Genomic DNA, 21,520 nt, shown 5'->3' with positions numbered 1-21,520 from the left:
AACTTGCCAGAGTAGGCTATGCTCACGCAGTTTAGTTTTAAATAATAATCAAAATAGATAATAGCACAATTTCACTTTGAAAAGTAATACTGCAAATCACAGTTGATGAGGTGGGAAGAGGAGTCATTAAATACTTTAATATGATAAAATGCTAATCATCACAGTTATTAATTGAGAGTAACAACATCTCTGGTTGGCATCATAAGAATAACTAGAATTTTCAAATACATGTTATTAATTATTGTTATTACGTGAGGTTTAAAACCTCTTCTTCTTTTAGAGACTAAATGTCCTAAAAGGTGAATTTTAAAATATGCCTGAAAACTGAGAACTCCCAAAGGAAACTTGGTATTCTTTTCTTCCATCTTGCCAAAGTATTCATCAATAAGAAATGCAGTTGATATGCCAAGCACCAAGTTTCACATCATTTATTTTAGATTTTAGATTTACTTACTTATTTTGGCTGTGTGGGGTCTTCGTTTTTGTGTGGGCTTCCTCTGGTTGCAGCAAGCAGGGCTACCTTAGTTGCAGTTCCCAGGCTTCTCATTTCAGTGGCTTCTCTTGATGCAAACCACGGGCTCTAGGCTTGCGAGCTTCAGTAGTTGTGGTAGATGGGCTTAGTTGCCCCACAGCTTGTGGGATCTTCCTGGACCGGGGATCGAATCTGTGTCCTATGCCTTGCAAGGAGGATGTTTAACCATGTAAATCATTTATTTTGTATAAGTTTGTATTCCAGTAGATGGGGAGCACTTTGGTTTCATTATGTACCCTGATGTTGGGAGTCTGGACTCATTCTAATGATGCTGGTCAAGATATGATATTTTTCCCTAGTATGTCTACACAAGCCTATAAGAACTAGCAAAAACCTAACTATTGTATTTGAATAGAGAATTCTTTCTCTCCTAGATTTTAAGACTAAATAAAATATGGAACAGACAGTTAATCCCTAGTTTTTGTTTTTTATTATGCCTTTTGAAATAATTTGTATATACTTTTTAAGTAATTTCAAGTGCCACAAAAATAATGTTAATAGCTCAAAATCAAAAGTTTAAAAAAAAACCCTAAGTATAATTTTTAAAATCTTTTTCTTCTCAAGCGTTTTACGATGGGATAATGAGACAGATGTCTCTCAACTGGAAGGACATTTTGACATTGTTATGTGTGCTGACTGGTAAGTACATAAAAATCATAAAACTCCTGTTAGAATAAAAAATAGCTTTGCTGGAGTAATTGGGCTGTGCTGCTCTGCTGACGGTGAAGCAGAGTCAACAAATGAGGCACAAAGCCGCCTTAACCTCCACAAATTAATATTCATCTCCATGTGACAGTTATAAGGTAGTCTTCTACCACACAGTAACTTCTACCACATTATTTCCCAAAGATTGATTTTGAGAAGCATTTCCATTTTCTGGAATTGCCTCTGTTTCATGCTTGACGTATCAGTAAATGGACGACTTAGGCAAATTGCAAATAATTATGGCTCAGGGAGGAATAGTCAGGAGAAAAAGGAGTTTATCAACACAAACAGCTCAATTAGCTTACTTCTTAGGAGAGATCTGACTATTGATATAAGGGAATATATAGATGTGTATGTGTGTGCACACATATATACTTCAGCATATAAACATATCTGTAGAATATCTTTAGGGAAATAGCTTTTCTTAAAATGTATATTTGCTATCTAGTATTTCCAGTGTCTTCAATTATGATATTTAATTATACTTAAAACAAGAATTATAAAATTCCATTTTATTGTTATGCAAATAATAATAGTAAAATCTCTGTCAGATGCTTGCCTTTTAAAAATAATTTACATGAGATATTTTGTCTTCCCTTTTAGCCCAATCTACTTATTGTTAATGAAAGTCTCATCCCTAAGTTACAGGATAAATATGTATCAAACCTTAATAATGATTTCAACTAATCTTATGTATTTTCTGCCTGTGTTGAATAATTATTTCAGCGTATGAGAAACATGACAATTCACAATATTTCCTGTTAAGAGTAAGATCTTATTTGTAGTTTTCTAAAGATTTTTAAAATGACACTATGAATTTGAAAACACAAGTTCTGATTCTAAAGGAGTTCTCTTCTATTGATAAACCCAAACACAAGATCCATAACCTAGAGAAGATTTTCCTTACGTGAGAGTTGAATGAATGGAATGTAATCTCCAGGATGTTTTTATTTAAAATTATTATTATTTAATAAAATTTTTAGTGGGTAAACTTTCTGCCTAAGTCCCTGAAATTAGACTTGTTTTCTGTTTTCTCCAGAAAAACTCTTCTCAATGAAAATTAAATATTTTCTTCCATTCTTAGTTGAGTTTTTAATGGCCATTTTAGTCTCTCTGCACCCAATTTCAGAAAGTCTTTTTCCAGAAAAAGGGAGAGCCAGATTTCTGACTAATCATTGATATTGTGTCTCAATACTACAGCCCTCATCTAATCAAAAATAAGGAGCTAAAACCTCACCATATGATTTGAGCAAGTAATTTAGTAAATGCCTTTCCTCACCAAATATGAGAAAGGATCCTCCAGGTTTCATTGCACAGATGAAGATAATGCTGGCAGGATTAGATCAGATTAAGTATGAAAGTCAGATCAGAGAGCAGCGGAGAGAGGGAAGGAGGGCAGGATCTTCTTGGAGATTTAGACGAGGGTCGCCCACTGATGGGCTCTGATTATGTGGGGAAAGTCAGGTCTAGCCAAGAGATTTCAGGTTAAATGTGTCCTTTGCACAAATATCAAAACAGCCTGGCTTTGTCATACCTTGTGTTATGACACTCACACCACGTCATCCCATTTGTACCAGAGAGACAAGCAGAGGAAGTAAGATTCAAGCTCTTTTCTGATTAATGTTCTCAGGTTAAAAATAGCCACACAACATGTTTGAAAAATAGTCTTTTTTCCCCTAGCCAACAACAGGATCCTGTATAACCAACATACATAATGCATATTCAGTTAAGGCTTTCATTCCAAATACATAACATAATATATGATGTAATACGTACATACATACACACACATACCATATACATATACACACAGCTAGTAACTATTGAGAATTTATGTATTCAGATGAACCAAATACACCAAGTTTCATTTTATAAATGGTTTTTTTCTATGCATGAATTGTTTTTTTTCCCCTCCTGGTGTCAGTGCTGGAATGTCAGGCTGTTTATAATTTCCCATTTGTAAATGTGAAACATTAAGCTGCTCTCACTGCGATGCTGATATTATTTCCAAGAGAAATGCTTTGAAAGTGGTCTGTCTTCATACTCACAGAGATGGGTACGCTGTTTAGAAACTTAAAAAGTACAGTAATGCTCATAATATACATGTTGTGCATATAGCAGGGAAGCCCAGGACTCCAGGAGTTCTTTATGTCTTGTAGGGTTGATGTTTCTCTGTCAGAGTTATTACACAGATGCTGCTTCTAGGGACAGGCAGGCAGGCAGACCAGGCTGCTTTTTTTTTTTTTTTTTGAAGAATGTCACAGGAGGAAAAGAAAGCTCTCTTTAGTCACTACCTCTAAGATGAAACCTGAAATAGTCGGTGCCAGAAATAGGTGCCACACATAAATAGATGACGTTAAGTCTCACACCATCCTCGAGTCATTGTCAGTCAATGAGATCTGGATTAGGCCACAGGAATATGAAGCAAGAGTTGGAGTTCAAATATTAGGTACATGGATTAAATTCTTACTGAAGCACTTCCAGCAAGGGTGGCATTGTCTGATTCCCTGAATAGCTAACCAGTGGTACCGCTTGATCCCATTTACATGAAAACAAGCTCTATTCACAAACCTATTCCAAACCCACATTGTGGTTCAAGTAAAATGCACATGATTACGAGTGGTGATATGTTTATGTTCTTAAATCATTCATATATTCATATATTTACATTCAAACATTCATAAACCTGTAGGCAATGGGGGGAATAACTTATTTCCCAGAAGAGACAGTCTCTTAGTTCACATCTAAATTTAGTAGCTCAACTAGATTATAAAATAAAGAGGCACACTGAACGCTAGTCATTATTTCACCATTCAGCATTTTTGACAATGAAATATAGTTTCATGGTCCAACAGTTCCTAAGTAACTTGTAAAATGTCAACTTTGAAATAAACAGAAAGAAAAAAAATCAAGGTAACGGCCATACCCACAAAAGGATGCTGTTGACAAACATCAAAATATTAGAATATTTAACCGCAGGTGGAGGAAAAAAAAAAAAAAAACCCTCCTATTAAGTTCCTTGGTTGACTTGTTTAATGTTGAATTTAATATAAGTTCCTTTCTGCTGGAATGCAGTCCACCCCTGTCCTTGCTGAGTTTAGAATAGCGAGTGATTGTTAATTTTAAACCTGCCTTTCCAGACTTCTGTTAAGTCACAATGATCTGAGAGTCTGGTAGCAAGATGTTTTTTTTATCCAATGAACAATTTCACTCAGTGTTTGATGGCTTTCCAGTTTATTGTAGCTCTGCAAAAATAAAAATGACTCTGTAAATGTGAAGAAAAAAAAAAAAAGGTCCATACATGTGGATTCTCTAAAGGCTTGCAGAGCAAGTCTAAAATGCCACCCTTAGCTGGACGCATGGGGCTCGGTCTGTAGGATGGTGAACCACATCTGCCTGCCTGCAGCCTGAGACTTTGGGAAGAAATGCCAGAAGGTTCATCACCTCACTTGCTCTCTCAGCATTTTCACACCAGCTGTATACAGTGGATTGTTTCTATGTTCTATCCTTTTTACTTTAAATGATGACAAGTTTGGGTTTTGTGAAGAAAAATTGTTTTTCTCAAAATAGGCTCTAGGATTTCTTTGTTTTCTTCCAGATGCTCTGATCATAGATAGTTCTAAATCACGACTCATAGACCTTTCCACCCTCTCACCTCACACCTGAGGAAACTCAGTCCTGGAGAAGATGGACAGATTGTCAGAGATCTGGCACCTAAGGGGTGGTGCCACATGAGATTAGAATATGGCTGCCCCAGCGGTCAGTTGCTAAAGACTGAGAGAGGCTATTCGGTCTGCTGAAAGTTAAATCAAAAACAGTGAATTGGAGCACATTTCACCTTGAAAATTACACAGAGGTCTTCTTCTCTGAGAATGCTGACAGAAATGTCTCCTTGTTCTCTGTACTAATTAATTTCCCTATGCCAGGAGATGAAGCTGCTCTGTGCTGTGTAGAAAACCCTGACTGATTCTAAGGGAGGCAATGAAAATGGCCTGGTACCTTCCCTTTGTCGCATAATCTATGATTCAGATCAATGGAACAAAGCAAGCGTTGATTCCACAAGTGAATTATATAGAGGGGTCTGTGTGTGTGTGTGTGTGTGTGTGTGTGTGTGTGTGTGTGTGTTTAATGGCCAAACTAGACTGATTGTCAATGTATTTTGATCAGTAACTAAAGGGAGAGTATCTCCATCCCAATCACTGACCCACTCAACCTTTTTTTAATAGATCCACTTAAGCTACTGCTGTTCTCTGAGCCCATTAGGACTTATTCAAGGGGTGAATTTTCAGGAGATTATATATCACTCCCACTAAAGCACATTGAAATTGCTCATAGGATGTATCCTACAAAGTGTTATAAATTCTGCACCAGAGCTAACTAGAAAGGTGAGCTTGCTTAGAATAAAGACCTATTAGAGAACTATAAGAATTACTTTTGGGAAATTTGACTTGGAGTGATGGAGTAGACAGAATCAGCTTTCAAATAACTGTTTTGAATGTGTGCTGTGTGTTAAGCTGCGTTTTCTAGTGAGCTGTGATGTTAATACCTTTTTCACCATTGCCAATAGTAAATAGAAATAGTATTTTATAAGACTATGTTTTTTTTTTGAAGTATAGTTAATTTACAATGTTTTCTTAGTTTCAAGTACACAGCAAAGTGATTCAGATATCTGGCAGGCTACAGTCCATAGGGGTGCACAGAGTCCAACATGACTGAAGCAACGAAGCAGCATGTGTATATATATGCATTCTTTTTTCAGATTCTTTCCCATTATAGTTTATTACAGCCCTCGCTGGTGACTAAGATGGTAAAGAATCTGCCTGCAATGCAGGAGACCTCTGTTCAATCCCTGAGTCAGGAAGATCCCCTGGAGAAGGGAATGGCTACCCACTCCAGTATTCTTGCCTGGAGAATTCTGTGGACAGAGGAGCCTGGCAGGCTGTCTTCATGGGGGTCGCAAAGAGTCAGACACTACTGAGCAGCTAACACTTTCCCTCTTTCATAGGTTATTACAAGATATAGAGTATAATTCCCTGTGCGACACATTAAGTCCTTATTGTTCACCTACGTTACATATAGTAATATGTATATATTAATCCCAAACTCCTAATTTATCTCCCCTTCCCCGTATAAGGTTATGTTTTCAGCTCAGCTTTTAAGTTGTTAATTATTTATCTCTAACAGTCTTACCAACTCTTAGGATGCACATGTATAAACTGGGAATGGTCTTGCTTAGTGCTATGTATCCCAACTAGCCAGGCCTCCTGTGGACTCAAGTAACTGATAGAGGTATTTAAATAGAATGCTTAATTATTCACATTTAAGGTAGTATTGTTGTTGCTTCCCTGGGCTCAGTGGTAAAGAATATACCTGCCAAGCAGGAGACACGGGTTCAATCCCTGGGTCAGGAAAATCCCCTGGAGAAGGAAATGGCAACCCACTGCAGTATTCTTAACTAGGAAATCTCATGGACAGTGGAGCCTGGTGGGCTACAGTCCATGGGGTTGCAAAAGAGTCGGACACAGCTTAGTGACTAAACAACAACAACAGCAACACGATATTACCTCACTAAAGAATAAGGTACAAAGTCCTGAAGAGAACATTTCAAAACACTTAAATACAATTCGATTCCTTTCTTTCTGGTCCTTACTGGTTATAAACCACTAGTTAATATGACTAAAAGACAAACTTCTGTAGCATTCAAATTAGACGCATTTTGTGCTCTAAGATTTAAATGCATAGTTTTCTGGAACAGTAAGAAATTTTCCCATATAATAATCAGGTTATCCTGACTGATACATAGGTTTGCATTCTACAGATGATTTCTAGTTTACCTTAAGAGGATTCTTTTTCCATTGCTCAAGGCAGCATTTTATAGAAGAAACTTCCACTAAGCATGTCATGGTGAATCCCAAGTTCTGTCTTCTTGGAAATATTTCATAAGCCGCTCTCCCCACTCATCTTAAGTGAGAGAATTAGGAGAGAACCTGGTCTGGTGAAACATCCTGCCTAAATGCTGATTCCTCTGCAGCAAGACCAGTGAAGGAGTATGTACAACCAGTTTTAGAGACATTAAAACTCACCCTACGTAAGCCCCTCCATTTCAAAGACTGTTGATCTGCTAGTAAAGTGAAAAGTGAAAGTGATAGTCTCTCAGTCATGTCTGACTCTTTGCAACCCCATGGACTGTAGCCTGCCAGGCTCCTCTGTCCATGGAATTCTCCAGGCAAAGATACTGGAGTGGCTTGCCATTCCCTTCTCCAGGGGATCTTCCCAAACCAGGGATTGAACCCAGGTCTCCCACATTGCAGGCGGATTCTATACTGTCTGAGCCACCACAGAAAACCAAAATATGAAGATGGAGGTACTGGGGATTGAACCCAGGATCTCATGCATGCTAAGCCTGTTCTCAGCCACTGAGCCATACCCCCAGGCCTGCCAGTAAGGGAGTAAGTGAACTGTTCACTGAGCACCTTCTCTGTGTGTAAGTTGGGCCAGAGATAGTGATACAGAAGTGAATAGAGACTGGAAGCTCCTTGAGGATGGGAATTTTGTCTTATTCACAGCTTATCTCCATGGCCTGAAGCAGCTCCTAGTATATAGCAAGTTATCGACAAATATTGAATCCAGAGTTGCCATGGTCTTTGGGACACATTGCCTAACCCTGGTCTTTGTTTATTCCTAACTCACTGGTTGGAACTAACCTTTAGGGACTGGTGCTGTTGCTAGTCACTAAAAACCATCCCTACCTGAGGTCTTTTCTGTGGTCAGTGTGTAATAGGGCCAGTGGTTTGATTTTGAAGGATGGCCTCGCAGCACCTCCGATGGGCAGAGGACCCGTGTTTGCAGAGACAAGTGTTGGGAGAGCTTCATCTCCACCAGATGACTCCCTCAAACAGCAGCTTAGAAAACTGCCCATTGCACACTAGCACATGGTCCATCACATGTTGATGGCTTGGCTTTGATTGGATAACCCTGCCACAGTATCTTTTGTATTATTTGTATTCTAGTGAGATACTTGAATGGAAGGAAACAATTTCTGTCTTTTAGTGTTGAGTAAACATATGTAATTAGCCTTGATCTCCACTAATATCATTAGACTTGAAAACCCAGTTTAATCTGGATTCTGCTCTCTTCTCAATGTCAGCCTGTTTCTGGACCAGTACAGAGCCAGCCTTGTTGATGCAATAAAGAGATTACTCCAGCCCAGGGTAAGTATGTTTCTATTTTCTCCTGAACACTGGCTTCAGAATAATTAGTCTGTGCACAAAGATGGAAAGAGTAATGGAATGGCAGGATTAATGTCATGTAATACTTTAATACTTATTATGTCCAACTTCAATTGAGTCTTCTGATCTATCAGATTCTTTCCTAATCATAACTAGGGAACTTCTTACCCTTGGCCTTCTGATAAGGAACACAGTGGGTAGTAAAATAAATGAAACCGCTTCAAAGATAGTGTGAGATTATTTTTATCAAAGAATTTCTTGAGTCTTTTCCTTTGATAACAATATCTTCATATTAAAGTAGAGTATGATATTGAAAGTTTTCTGTTGACTTCTGTCATTTTAAATCCCTTCAACGGTAACCTTTGTCATTGGGTATTTATTTATTGCAAAAGAATTTTTTTTTCTTTTTATTTCTGTTTCTATTAAAGAAAGGGACTTCAGATGATCTATCTATTAAAAGTTCTTTGCTTTAAAAGGAAACCATTATTTACATATTATAAACATTAGGTCACAATGAAGCCAAGCATGGCATAAAATATTGTGCACATTTTTACATTTATATATCCATTTATGCCTGTGAGTAAATTACAGAGTTTGTATCCACTCTTATTTTGCTGGGCTGTTATACTAAGCTAGGAGGTCCTGCAGCCTAAACGGAGAGTTAATATACATCCATTTAAAGAAAGAAAACAAGTTTAAAGCTCATACATTAAAAAAAAAAATCTTATAAGTATGTAAGACTCTTGCTGTGCCATAGGAATTTAGAATAGGTTAACAGTGTTAATGTAGCCTAAGACAGAAACTCAACATTTATCTGAGAAAAGACTATAGTGTGTGTGTGTATGTGTGAAGTATTTTCTAAAGTTTTGTCTTTTCTTTTAAAAAAGAAGGTTTGCTCCAGTCTTCTGACCTCAGTGAGACTTACGGCTAACACCTTTCAATCTTTCTCTTATATCTTTTCTACATTGAAGATTCCCAGAGCAATTTGATAATCATCCTTTGCCCTACACTGTGCTTTTTATTTTGTTATCTCTATATAGCTCAGAAACTTTAACTAGGCCTCTCAGAGAAGTAACCACAGCTTTGTAAGTGGTAATCAATTAAATTAAATTGGCGTCTCAATTCCCCCGTGAGGTGGGGAGCAGCTCTAGAGGCAAGGAAGGGGCACACTCCAAGCCGTTGATGACAGCTGTTGTGGTTGAGTGAGCAGCCCAAGTTGAGGGCCGAAGAAGGAATTGGGGGCCTCTTCATCTCCCCGTTAGCCTTGGGTGATTCTCATGAGCATTTGCAAGATCAGGATTTTCAGAAAGGACCCCAAGATTCTTGGATATAAGGCTTCTGGGAACATCTATCATGCAAAAACACAATGCTTTCAAAGACTCCTGGATCTCACAATGCACAGTGCTTCACTCATCACCAACGCCTCCTTCAGAGCCTATTTGTGACAAATAATCCATTTTGCTGGTTCCAAATAGGAAAAGGAGTACGTCAAGGCTGTATATTGTCACCCTGCTTCTTTACCTTATATGCAGAGTACATCATGGGAAACGCTGGGCTGGAAGAAGCACAAGCTGGAATCAAGATTGCCAGGAGAAATATCAATAACCTCAGATATGCAGATGACACCACCCTTATGGCAGAAAGTGAAGAACTAAAGAGCCTCTTGATGAAAGTGAAAGAGGAGAGTGAAAAAGTTGGCTTAAAGCTCAACATTCAGAAAACGAAGATCATGGCATCTGGTCCCATCACTTCATGACAAATAAATGGGGAAACAGTGGCTGACTTTATTTTTCTGGGTCCAAAATCACTGCAGATGGTGATTGCTGCCATGAAAGTAAAAGACGCTTACTCCTTGGAAGGAAAGTTATGACCAACGTAGACAGCGTTTTAAAAAGCAGAGACATTACTTTGTCAACAAAGGTCTGTCTAGTCAAGGCTATGTTTTTTCCAGTGGTCATGTATGGATGTGAGAGTTGGACTATAAAGAAAGCTAAAAGTGAAAGTGAGGTCACTCAGTCGTGTTCGACTCTTTGTGACCCTGTGGACTGTAGCCCAGTAGGCTCCTCCATCCATGGTATTCTCCAGGCAAGAGTACTAGAGTGGGTTGCCATTTCCTTCTGACCCAGGGATCGAACTCAGGTCTCCCATATTCCAGGAAGATGCTTTAACCTCTGAGCCACCAGGGAATTGATGCTTTTGAACTGTGGTTTTTGAGACGACTCTTGAGAGTCCCTTGGACTGCAGGGAGATCCTGGGTGTTCATTGGAAGGACTGATGTTGGAGCTGAAACACAAATATTTTGGCCACGTGATGTGAAGAGCTGATTCATTTGAAAAGATCCTGATGTTGGGAAAGATTGAGGGCAGGAGGAGAAGGAGAGGACAGAGGATGAGATGGTTAGATGGCATCATCAACTCAATGGACATGAGTTTGGGTGGACGCTGGAAGTTGGTGATGGACAGGGAGGCCTGGTGTGCTGCGGTTCATGGGGTCACAAAGAGTCGGACATGACTGAGCGACTGAACTGAACTGAACTCAACTCAACTCCATTTTGTAGCACATTTGCCTGGTTTACGTAGAAAGTGAAAGTGAAGTCGCTCAGTCGTGTCCAGTTGTTTGCAACCCCATGGACTGTAGCCTACCAGGCTTCTCCATCCATGGAATTTTCCAAGCAAGAGTACTGGAGTGGGTTGCCATTTCCTTTTCCAGAGAATCTTCCTGACCCAGGGATCAAACCCAGGTCTCCCTCATTGCAGGCAGACGCTTTCCCATCTGAGCCACCAGGGAAGCTCTGCAAAAGAAGGAATTACATAGTTTACATAGGAGTCATACGTTTACATAGGATCTATTATAAATCATTCACATGATTTATTGTAAATCATTCACGTGATTAACAATAGAAAACTGCCCAAGCTGTGAATAGACCTAAATGGAGGTTGAACTGGAGCATCTAGTGGCTCTCCTGTACCCTCTATTAAATTCTGAATGATGCTCCTCCTTGTCTGAAGTATGGCTCCATGCAGCAGCCTCCTCAGAGGACAGCAGCACTCCTGCTGAAGCAGATGCTCACCGTTAACTGGGAGGATAAGACCCAGCCCTAGAGTGGATGGTGCTTACTTATGCTCTGTGTAGAGCTGGGGAAGCCGAATCAAAGGGGCCTGCATCATGGGCTTCCCGAGTGGCTCAGTGGTAAAGAATCCGCTTGCCAGTGCAGGAGACATGGGTTTGATCCCTGGCCCATGAAGATCCTATGTGCCACAGAGAAACTAAGTCCACATGCCACAACTGTTGAGCCTGTGCTCTAGAGCCCGGGAGCTGCAGGTACTGAAGCCTGGGCACGCTAGAACCCATGCTCCGCAACAGGAGAAGCCACCACAATGAGAAACCAGTGCATTGCAACTGGAGAGCAGCCCCCAATCTCTGCAACTAGAGAAAAACCCACGCAGCAACAAAGACCCAGCACAGCCCAAAACATAAATAAGTAAACAAATAAATATTCTTAAACATCTAAATTAAAACAAAAACAAAGGGGCCCACATCAAAATGCAGCATAAGAAATGAGAGGAAGGGCCCTCACTTAGGCCCCTCCTGTCCTGCAGCACTGCTTGGACTGACAAGTTTCCAGCCTAAGAGGTCAGGAGTCCACCATAAGGAGTCCGCCAGTCATGGACGGTACATGGACATACTGAAGTTCCCACCCAGGAATCTCACTCCACTGAGAGATCTGGGGCGGCAGGCCCTTTGCACTCCTGGGAACTCTACCCAGATGGACCCAGAAAGGGCTACAAGGACTCAGCAGGGAACCACAGCAGCTCTGTCTCCCATGCCAGGGGACTCAAAGGGTGCCACGAACATGGGGGCACCTGGAGAAAAACTGTTCTTCTCCTTGCCTCTCAGGGCTGCTGTCCTACTTCCAAAGGACATCCCCCACCCCTCGATGAGTGTGTGTGTCATGGACATCACAGTCCAAGACCAAGATAACATTAAAGGCTTTATCCCATGACAATTAGAGCTGCTTTTAATGGTTTCTGGAGCCTAGTCCACTCCTCCATGGTTTTGTGGCCCAGAGGCTGAAGGTTCTGTAAGAGGCCCACAGAGAAACAAATTGGGCAGCTGCACTGGTGGGCCCTGAGCTCTTAGTAATTCAAGGGCTCAGCAGACTCAGTGGAGATGAAACAAGTCCTCAGGGTGCTCAGCCAAAGCTGGACTTTGGCCAAACAATTTGAATTCATAGGTGGGCTCCAGTTTCCAAGGGTAAAGTATCAATAGATAGACCCAGAAATGTCTGTGTACAAAACCCAAGTTGTTCTTACTATTGAGCCACTTACTAGATTCATCTCTCAGAGCCTCAGTTTCTCATCTGTAAAATGAGGAGGAAACAAGTCAATGCATTGGAAGCTTTAGCACATAACTGACTCTGAATGAGTATGTGTTCAGTCTTGTTGCCTTGAAGAACTAGAGGGACTTCCCAGCCATGATGGGTATAGAATACACAAGGCTGTTTTCAAAAACTGTCCTCAGAGAAATGCTTGGCAGAACAGGAAAATTTTTTTTTTCTTGAACTTGGACTTGGATGATGTCTTCCACATAACTAGGCCTGCCACATCTCCCTGCACCCGTGTCCTACTTGCCTGCTGCAGGCTCTGCAGAAGGTCCGGAGGATTGTCTACTTGGATAAAGATGACACTTTTTACTACAAGCACCCCCATCAAGTGAGGGGAGAGAAATTCCTACTAGACAGCCAGGATGAAACCATTGTAACATGGAGATTCAAGTGTCAACCTGTGTGAAGAAATGGATTCTCCCATTATTGGGGAGTGTGATTCCTTGAGTTCTAGCTAAGGCAAATCTGCTGTCTGGAGTCAAAGGATCAGAAGCAAAGAAAGTAGGTGGAGGGGAGGGAGTTTCCCTGCTTTTCAGTTTTTATAATGGGGGTCATAAATGAGGGGGTACAGGCCCCCAGGGAGAGCTTAGCCACCAGAATGGGTTCCTGGCTTGACCCAGGAGCAGTATCAAATCACAGAGCTAAGCCTGTGCAGACAGGCACCTATGCCTGGAAAGTCATTACAGGAAGCCCCAAATATCAGCAAGAAATGATCATTGCTTGCTCCAGATGGAAACTTTCTTCTGTTTACTGGTTGAGAGAACCTGTAAAAACATCTGACCCCTGCCAGAATGTTACAGGAACTCTCTAGCAGACTTAAAAGATGACAAGAAAAGATTTTAAAAAGAAATGACAGTGTTAGACGATCAGTCATGTCCGATTCTTTGCAACTCCATGGACTCCTCTGTCCGTGGAATTCTCCAGGCAAGAATACTGGAGTGACCTGCCATTCCCTTCTCCAGGGGATCTCCTCAACCCAGGGATCAAACCCAGGTCTCCTGCATAATAGGTGGATTCTTTAGTATCTCAGCCACCAGGGAATCAGCAAATGTTACTCATTCCAAGAAGCAACAAGTATCTTTCCTCCCCTACCTCTTTCCCTCTGGTGAGAGGCTTCTTGTCGCTGATGAGTCATAGCTGAGCCCCTATTACTGTGTTCCTTAAAGACCATCACCCATGTCTGATATCACAGGACCCAGATGTAATTTAAAATACAGCCACAGCAGCCTACAAGTTGAACTTGGGTCCAGAAGTGACAACAAACAAGTGACACCTACTGATATTCCTGTGAAATGGCTTTGAGGGCAGGGAGGGAAGCCAAGCCAGTTGGACAGTGTGAATTTACTCAGGACCATGAGGAGATGGATGGGGATGCAGTATGGACAGGTCTCCAGCTTATCATCACTGCTCACCATTGTCAAGAATTCAAAAATATCGTCTGAAACTCATTTAACCTTCTTTAGAAGCTGGCCCTGAGTAACTGCCAAATTCCTAGAGTCCCGACTACACGACTGACTTCATTTACATGAAGTAAATCATGAACTCGCATTTTAGAAAAGCAGTTTCTTTTTTTGTTTGTTTCCTATTCTGGGTCTTAGTTACGACATATGGGATCTTTTAGCTGGGGCCTACGGGATCTAGTTCCCTGACCAGGGACTGAACCTGGGCCCTCTACATTGGGAACACAGAGCCCACTGGACCACCAGGGAAGTCCTAAGCAGTTTCTTTTTACTGACATATTTTACCATCTTTTTTTTTTTTTTTTTAATCTAGCATCTCTGCAACCATCTGTATAAACCTCTGTTTTTGCTTATCTCAGGGAGATGCCTTGTGAGTGTGGGTTCAGTGGCATGAACTGAGATGGTGCTGTAAGACCTTTGGGTTCCTGTCTGTTTGCTGGGTCAGAGGCCCAACAAAGCTTCCCCTGTCTTTGATGAGAAGCTGTGTTCAGCCAAACCTGGCTCTTCCGGTTGTAGGAGCAAAGAATCCCCAGACGATTTTTAAGACCCTGAATTCAGGGGCCTATCCCTTAGTTCTTTTTGGAAGCCCACCCAGGTGTTTATCGAGCATGTCCAGTGCTGAGTCTCTGCCCCTGAGGAATTTAGAATGTGGTCATGGAGACCTCACGCACATAGCTGGATCTACGGTGGACAGTGCAAAATGGCTTATAACAGCCCAGCACTCGATCATGTAGAGCCTGGTGCTGTTTTTTGTTTGTTGTGTGAATCTTTCTAATTGACACCTTCCATAGAATGTGAGATCCTTAAAGAACTGAACTCTGTCTTGAGTCAACAAACCTTTGTTGAGCAACTGCTCTCTGCCTAGCTCTGTGCTGGGACTGTGGGGTATGAATAAGAATAACCAGCACTATAAAGAATCTCACTGTATAGCAGGGAAGATTAATGCACAACTCCTAGGAATTGCAGTGCAGTAGTCTAGGTACTGGAATGCAGCACAAAGAATAACTAATTGCCTGAGGAAGAGTTCCTTAGAGGCAGGAATATTGACTTTGGTTGAATAGGAAGAAGGCCATTCTGAGCCTCAGTAGAAGGGGACTAGAAAGTAGCAGCCCTGGTGGAAAGAACAGAACTCACAGGTGGGGAGAACGAAAGAGCATGTTGAGTTTGCAGGAGTTTGCTCTGGTTGGAGTTTAGGAGTGTCTGTTATACTGGGGGAGGGGCGGGAGATGAGTTAGTTTGGGTACCACTTTAAGAAAGGCTGAGAACATGATGTTGGAGAGACTAGACTTTATGGGTAATAGCCATCGAAAGTTTTTGAGCAGTGATATAGTTGGATGTGAGTCCAAGAAATATCACTCTGGCCAGCATAAAAGCTGGTTTTGAAATAAGAAAGAGCTTGAAGCAGCAAGGCTCTTCATGGGTCCACCGTGAACCAACTTCTACCTAAAACTGTACAGTTAGGAGCCAGTGAAGACTTAAAGGTGGAGAAGAGGGAACTGGATGGGTATTCACTGAGAGGTTCATTTAGCAAACATTTCTGGAGTGCTCCTTGGGGATAAAATAAGATACAACAGTTTTAAAAGGCAACATCATGATTTCCTGATTTCCAATTTCATTTTGAAGGTGAAGGGTATGGAAGTATTTGGTACTTAATAGGTACTCAGCTGTGTGTGTGAGAGAGAGAAAGAAAGAGAAAGATGGATGAATAGCGCCCTGGGAAGGGTAGAGGTTTAGGCCAATGTCTATTGAATTCCATTTTAGACAGAATGGGTTAAAGATACTTTCAGAACATCCCCAAGGAGGGCTCTAGTAGGCACCTGAAAATCCAGGTATGTGAACTGGACAGTGATGAATGCTGCAGTTATATACTTGGGAGTTTTTAATGCATAAGTGATAGTTGAAGTTGTGGACTTCAGGACAATTGCCTGGAGCTGTATAAAACATAAAGAAACAGTAGACAGAGTCCTGGGGACTACTGACAATGAAAGGGCGGTGATAAAAAGAAGCCAGGGTTGGGGACTGACTCACTGAGAGAAATGTAGGGGAGGAAGCAGGCGAAGGCAGCATCTCAGAAACCAGATGAAGACATGGCTAGAAAAGAAACATAAGCCTACACATGCAATCGATAGTTAATAGTGGATCGCCTGGAAATGGAAAAGCATAGCCTGTTCCTTGCAAAATAAGTCTGAAGAAGACATGTTTTCCAGAAGTGCACATCCTTTACTCTATGAATATAGATTGGTCTCGCAGAATAACAACTGAGCTTACAGTGTATTGTCACCCTGCTTATTTAACTTCTATGCAGAGTACATCATGAGAAACGCTGGGCTGGAAGAAACACAAGCTGGAATCAAGATTGCCGGAAGAAATATCAGTCACCTCAGATATGCAGATGACACCACCCTTATGGCAGAAAGTGAAGAGGAACTAAAAAGCCTCTTGTTGAAAGTAAAAGAGGAGAGTGAAAAAGTTGGCTTAAAGCTCAACATTCAGAAAATGAAGATCATGGCATCTGGTCCCATCACTTCATGGGAAGTAGATGGGGAAACAGTGGAAACAGTGTCAGACTTTATTTTGGGGGGCTCCAAAATCACTGCAGATGGTGATTGCAGCCATGAAATTAAAAGACGCTTACTCCTTGGAATGAAAGTTATGACCAACCTAGACAGCATATTCAAAAGCAGAGACATTACTTTGCCGACTAAGGTCCATCTGGTCAAGGCTATGGTTTTTCCAGTGGTCATGTATGGATGTGAGAGTTGGACTGTGAAGAAAGCTGAGCGCCGAAGAATTGATGCTTTTGAACTGTGGTGTTGGAGAAGACTCTTGAGAGTCCCTTGGATTGCAAGGAGATCCAACCAGTCCATTCTGAAGGAGATCAGCCCTGGGATTTCTTGGAAGGAATGATGCTAAAGTTGAAATTCTAGTACTTTGGCCACCTCATGCAAAGAGTTGACTCATTGGAAAAGACTCTGATGCTGGGAGGGATTGGGGGCAGGAGGAGAAGGGGACGACAGAGGATGAGATGGCTGGATGGCATCACGGACTCGATGGCCATGAGTCTGAGTGAACTCCAGGAGTTGGTGATAGACAGGGAGGCCTGGCGTGCTGCGATTCTTAGGGTCGCAAAGAGTTGGACATGACTGAGCGACTGAACTGAGCTTACAGTGTAAACAAGATCTTTGTTGTTTTGTGGAACTCCTCTCCAGGGATAAATGAATCCTCTCAAATTTCTGTTCATCAGTCTAAATTTTACATTCAATTGAGTATTGAATCAGAGTTTAAAATGATTCTGTGACTGTGAATGCTTAGAAAGTTGTGCTTTGGTAAAATGAAAATAATTTTTCTAAAGTAATGGGCTAATTTGAAATCTATGTTCTTTTTCTTGGTTTGATTTTTGGAGCCTACACTGTGAGGCATATTCCACTGACTGTAACAAAGTGTCCTGCTGCACTGGGGATATGGTGGGGGGCGGGCTTCTGAAACCATTCATTATTGGGGAGAGGCTGGCACTCAGTAGGGCAAACAGTGGATGCTATTGAATGAATGGATGATGTCCTATTGTCCCTCCTAAATATTAATCCACATCTCAAAGGTGTCTGCATTCAACGAAATGAAAAAGAAAACATTTTGAAACTCAGAACTGAGTAATTAGAGATTAAAACTACTGCTTGCTCTTTCTCTTTCTTGTGCGGACAGTATTGTGCACAGAAAGCTGCCCTCTGAAATCCCATTAGAGCCACTGACTCTGTAAAAGCTTCTTGGAGAAAATCTTTTCTAAAGAATGAACGTTAGAATGTGGCCTTCGAATTCCCAGAGACTTGTATTTTTCAGATTATTCAACGTCTGGATTTAGTTTATTCTTTCAACAAATATTGATCGTCTCTTCTATGCTAGGCACTGAGAAAATGTAGTGAATAAAACATTAGGAGATCCCATTTTCCTGGAGTATGCATTCTAGCCAGAGGAGAAAGGCAATAACAAGGATGTGATGTGTGTCAGTGGTGATGAGGGCTAAGGATACAACTAGAGCAGTGAGAGGGGGTGGGGAGGGTGGCAGTTTTAAGTGCGGTGGGTATGGAAGGACAGGTAGACTGAGACACAAGCTCAGTTGCAATCCCCTTACAGCTCACCCCAACCAGCAGAGGGCTGGGGTGAGGGCAGAGCTGTGTTTTGTGAATGCAAACATCAACCCAATCACAACCCCTTAGTCTTAAACATTATGATATATAAGTTAGATAACAGCTGTCAAAAACCAACTCTTTGATTATAATGGTAAGACAATTTTTGCAGGTGACTTTAAAATAAAACCACTTCCATTATTCAAAAATCCAGAATGACAATCAGCTCTTAGAAAGGACTAAAATGACCTGCTAGTGCTCCTTCTTTTTTTTTCCCCCCATGGAGACTTTTGCTCCCCTGCTGAGACCATGTATTATATCTAGTTTCACATCAAAATGAATTTTTGCTGCTAAGTTTGAAAACCGCCTGAAAATAGCAATTAATATTGGAAAAGCTGACAGAACCTTAAGTGTAGTGGCATGATTGGTACTGCTATAATTATGTGACTGAGTGTATACATGTCTATGTAAACACAGTATGAAAACACACTTGATGTCCAGGACAGTGGATCAGTGCATTTTCTTGAAGCTAAATGAGGGGAAAAGAGAAGGAGAGGAAGTTGGTAGAATCTTTATAGATCTATATATGTAGATGCTCCTAGTCTTTCTTACATCTATATATGTGGGGCCCTAAATGGGACACCTTAAAAAGAAGGGCTAGCTTTGCAGTTTAGAGCTAAGATGGCGCCTGGTGGAAGAGATGAGGGCGCAGCTTAAGTTGTTTGTCAAAATTTTTGATTGGCTCTCTTGATTTCCGTGCACGTGGACAATGCGTGATCACCATAGACCCCTGTCATGATGTAAGCACGTGGTAATCTGACCTTTAACTTGATTGGTAGAACTATGGAAAGTCCCTCGCAAAACCCCCCTGCTTTGCCTATATAAACCAGGAGCTTACGACAATAAAGCGGAACTGCTTAGACAGAATCCCTGTCGCGCCTGATTGCCTCTCGCTCGCCAGAGGGGCTGGGTTGGCAGACAGCAGGCTCACTTTTCCTCGGGACCCCTCAGCTCTGCTGAGGGAAGTTCCACTGCCTCTCTCTTTCTGCAGTGCACCCCCCGCATATATAAACTTGTTTCTGAAATTATTTTCACACTCATTGCCTCATTTGATCCTCACAACTTGCTGGGGGTCGGGGGAGGCAAGGGAGGTTTTATTCTTCCCATTTAATAGATGTGAAAACTCAGTGAGTCAGCTAGGATAACTTGAGTTTCTTATCTGAAAAATGAGGAGACTGGACTCATGCCATCTCCAAGGTGTCTCCTAGTTTAATAGTTCTATGACTTTTTTTCCTGATTTTCCTGAGGTGACACTGCTGTCTAATGGTAGAGATCCCCTTTTAAGTCCAAACCCCTTTCTGTCACACATTTCCTCCTTATATTCTTCAAAGCCTTTGCAGCATGTTTAATCATCTGTAAAATGTAATGTCTACTGCACAAGGTTGTTGAGAAAATTGTTGAGGGGATTAGAGGGAAGGCTTGTGAAGCACCTAGCAAAGTGGCCGCTTGTATTATTATTGCCATCACTGTGACTAATAAGAAGGGAGTGTTGTATCATGGAAAGAGCGTTGGCATTGGGAGTCAGGTCAGTTCCTAGTCGCTTTCTGATGTGTCGTCTTGGACAATGAGCTAACCTTTCTGAACATCCTATAGAGGGGAGCTGAAAATCCCTATCTTGATGGGTCATTTGAAGACTAAAGGAGAGGATGTACGTAGGGCACCAGTCCCCGTGTCTGCCATGTCCCTGATGCTCAATAGACAGTTGGCAGGTATGAATGATAAACCAACTTTGAAAAGAAACTGGGATATATTTTCATAATTCTCTCAAAACCCGAAGTGGTATTTCATAGAGGTAACGTATAATCTTGAAATTAACAGAGGCATACAGTCATCTTTTAAACAAATAAAAGGAAAAAGAAGATTCTGAAGTTTAGTCATTCTGTGCACATCTCAAAGGGAGAAGAAAAATTCACGTGCAGCCAGTAGTTAGTAAATGTTCATTGTGGAGTTTCAGGTCAGAGGCTCTTCTGAAATCTGGTATATATTTTTATCAAGTCTTCCCATGCTCCCCGCTACAACAATCAGATAGGGTTATGCAGTTTACTTAGAAAAGCTTGCTTGCCTGCATTGTACCACTTTCTTTGAAAAGTAACCACTGGAATAACCGTGAGGAACTGCTTTGCCGTAATGATGACCCTTATGAGGGATCCAGGAGAGCTGGAAATCAAGATCCTATAGTTCTGTCTCTGGCAGTATGGTCACGGAAAAGGCTTGTGGCAGAACTGAAGTGGATTGTGGTAACTTGCCTCTGTGGAGGATTTCTCAGTACTGAATTTCCAGGGCATAATAAACTAACATTTACAGGCATCTGTGGCCACATGCTCTGGAGCTGAGTTGTGGATGTGTTGGCAGCTGCTAAGGAGTTGCAAGGTGTGTAGCACTGCCCTGGACCTGTTATTCTAAAATCTAGTTGATGATTTAAACCACTGGACCCAAGAGAGGTATGTATTGTACAAAAAACCAATGTTGAGTCCCATATTATTTATTACATGCATTGTTTGAAGGTGATAAAACATAGCACTGGACATTTAAATATGACATTTTTCTCTTATTTGATGTATATCTATCCTGGAAATGAGTCTCACTGTGTCTGCCCATCCTTTGTGGATATCTCAAGACAACTGAGTTTTCTACCTGAGAGCTGTACACTAAATGCTTTGACCAATGTCTGTTATGTTTGGTTGCCTTCCAGTTTTAAAATGTGTGAATTTCCTTTTTAATGTTCTAGGGGAAAGCAATGGTATTCGCCCCACGCCGAGGGAATACTTTAAACCAGTTTTGCAATCTAGCTGAAAAAGCTGGTTTCTCTGTCCAAAGACATGAAAATTATGATGAACACATTTCAAACTTCCACTCCAAGGTTAGTTTTCTGCTTGTGTTAGATAACACTTTAATCCCCATTGCATTTTGAAGAGATCATGGTCTTTCTGGCAGGTAACCTAAATATTTGATTAAAGGACTCCTTAGGTGTGCTGCTTCTGAACAGCTATTTGTATCTGGTTATTTTGTGTGGCAAAGCCATCTTTTAT

The 21,520-nt window shown here is 41.2% G+C and overlaps 1 protein-coding gene across 1 annotated transcript in view; it reads left to right on the top strand.

Moving 5' to 3' along the window:
• CAMKMT (calmodulin-lysine N-methyltransferase) overlaps positions 1 to 21,520 on the top strand; it is a 416,282-nt gene that overhangs the window by 388,564 nt on the left and 6,198 nt on the right. Inside the window, exons 8-10 of the mRNA XM_068984795.1 lie at positions 1,097 to 1,171; positions 8,385 to 8,448; positions 21,220 to 21,351. Of these exons, the coding sequence (XP_068840896.1) occupies positions 1,097 to 1,171; positions 8,385 to 8,448; positions 21,220 to 21,351 (271 nt within the window). The remainder of the gene's footprint in view (positions 1 to 1,096; positions 1,172 to 8,384; positions 8,449 to 21,219; positions 21,352 to 21,520) is intronic.

This window comes from Capricornis sumatraensis, chromosome 1, assembly GCF_032405125.1.
Source record: "Capricornis sumatraensis isolate serow.1 chromosome 1, serow.2, whole genome shotgun sequence".
Taxonomy (NCBI): Eukaryota; Metazoa; Chordata; class Mammalia; order Artiodactyla; family Bovidae; genus Capricornis; species Capricornis sumatraensis.
The sequence above is the reverse complement of the archived record's forward strand: the minus strand, read 5'-3'. Positions and strand labels throughout refer to the sequence as shown.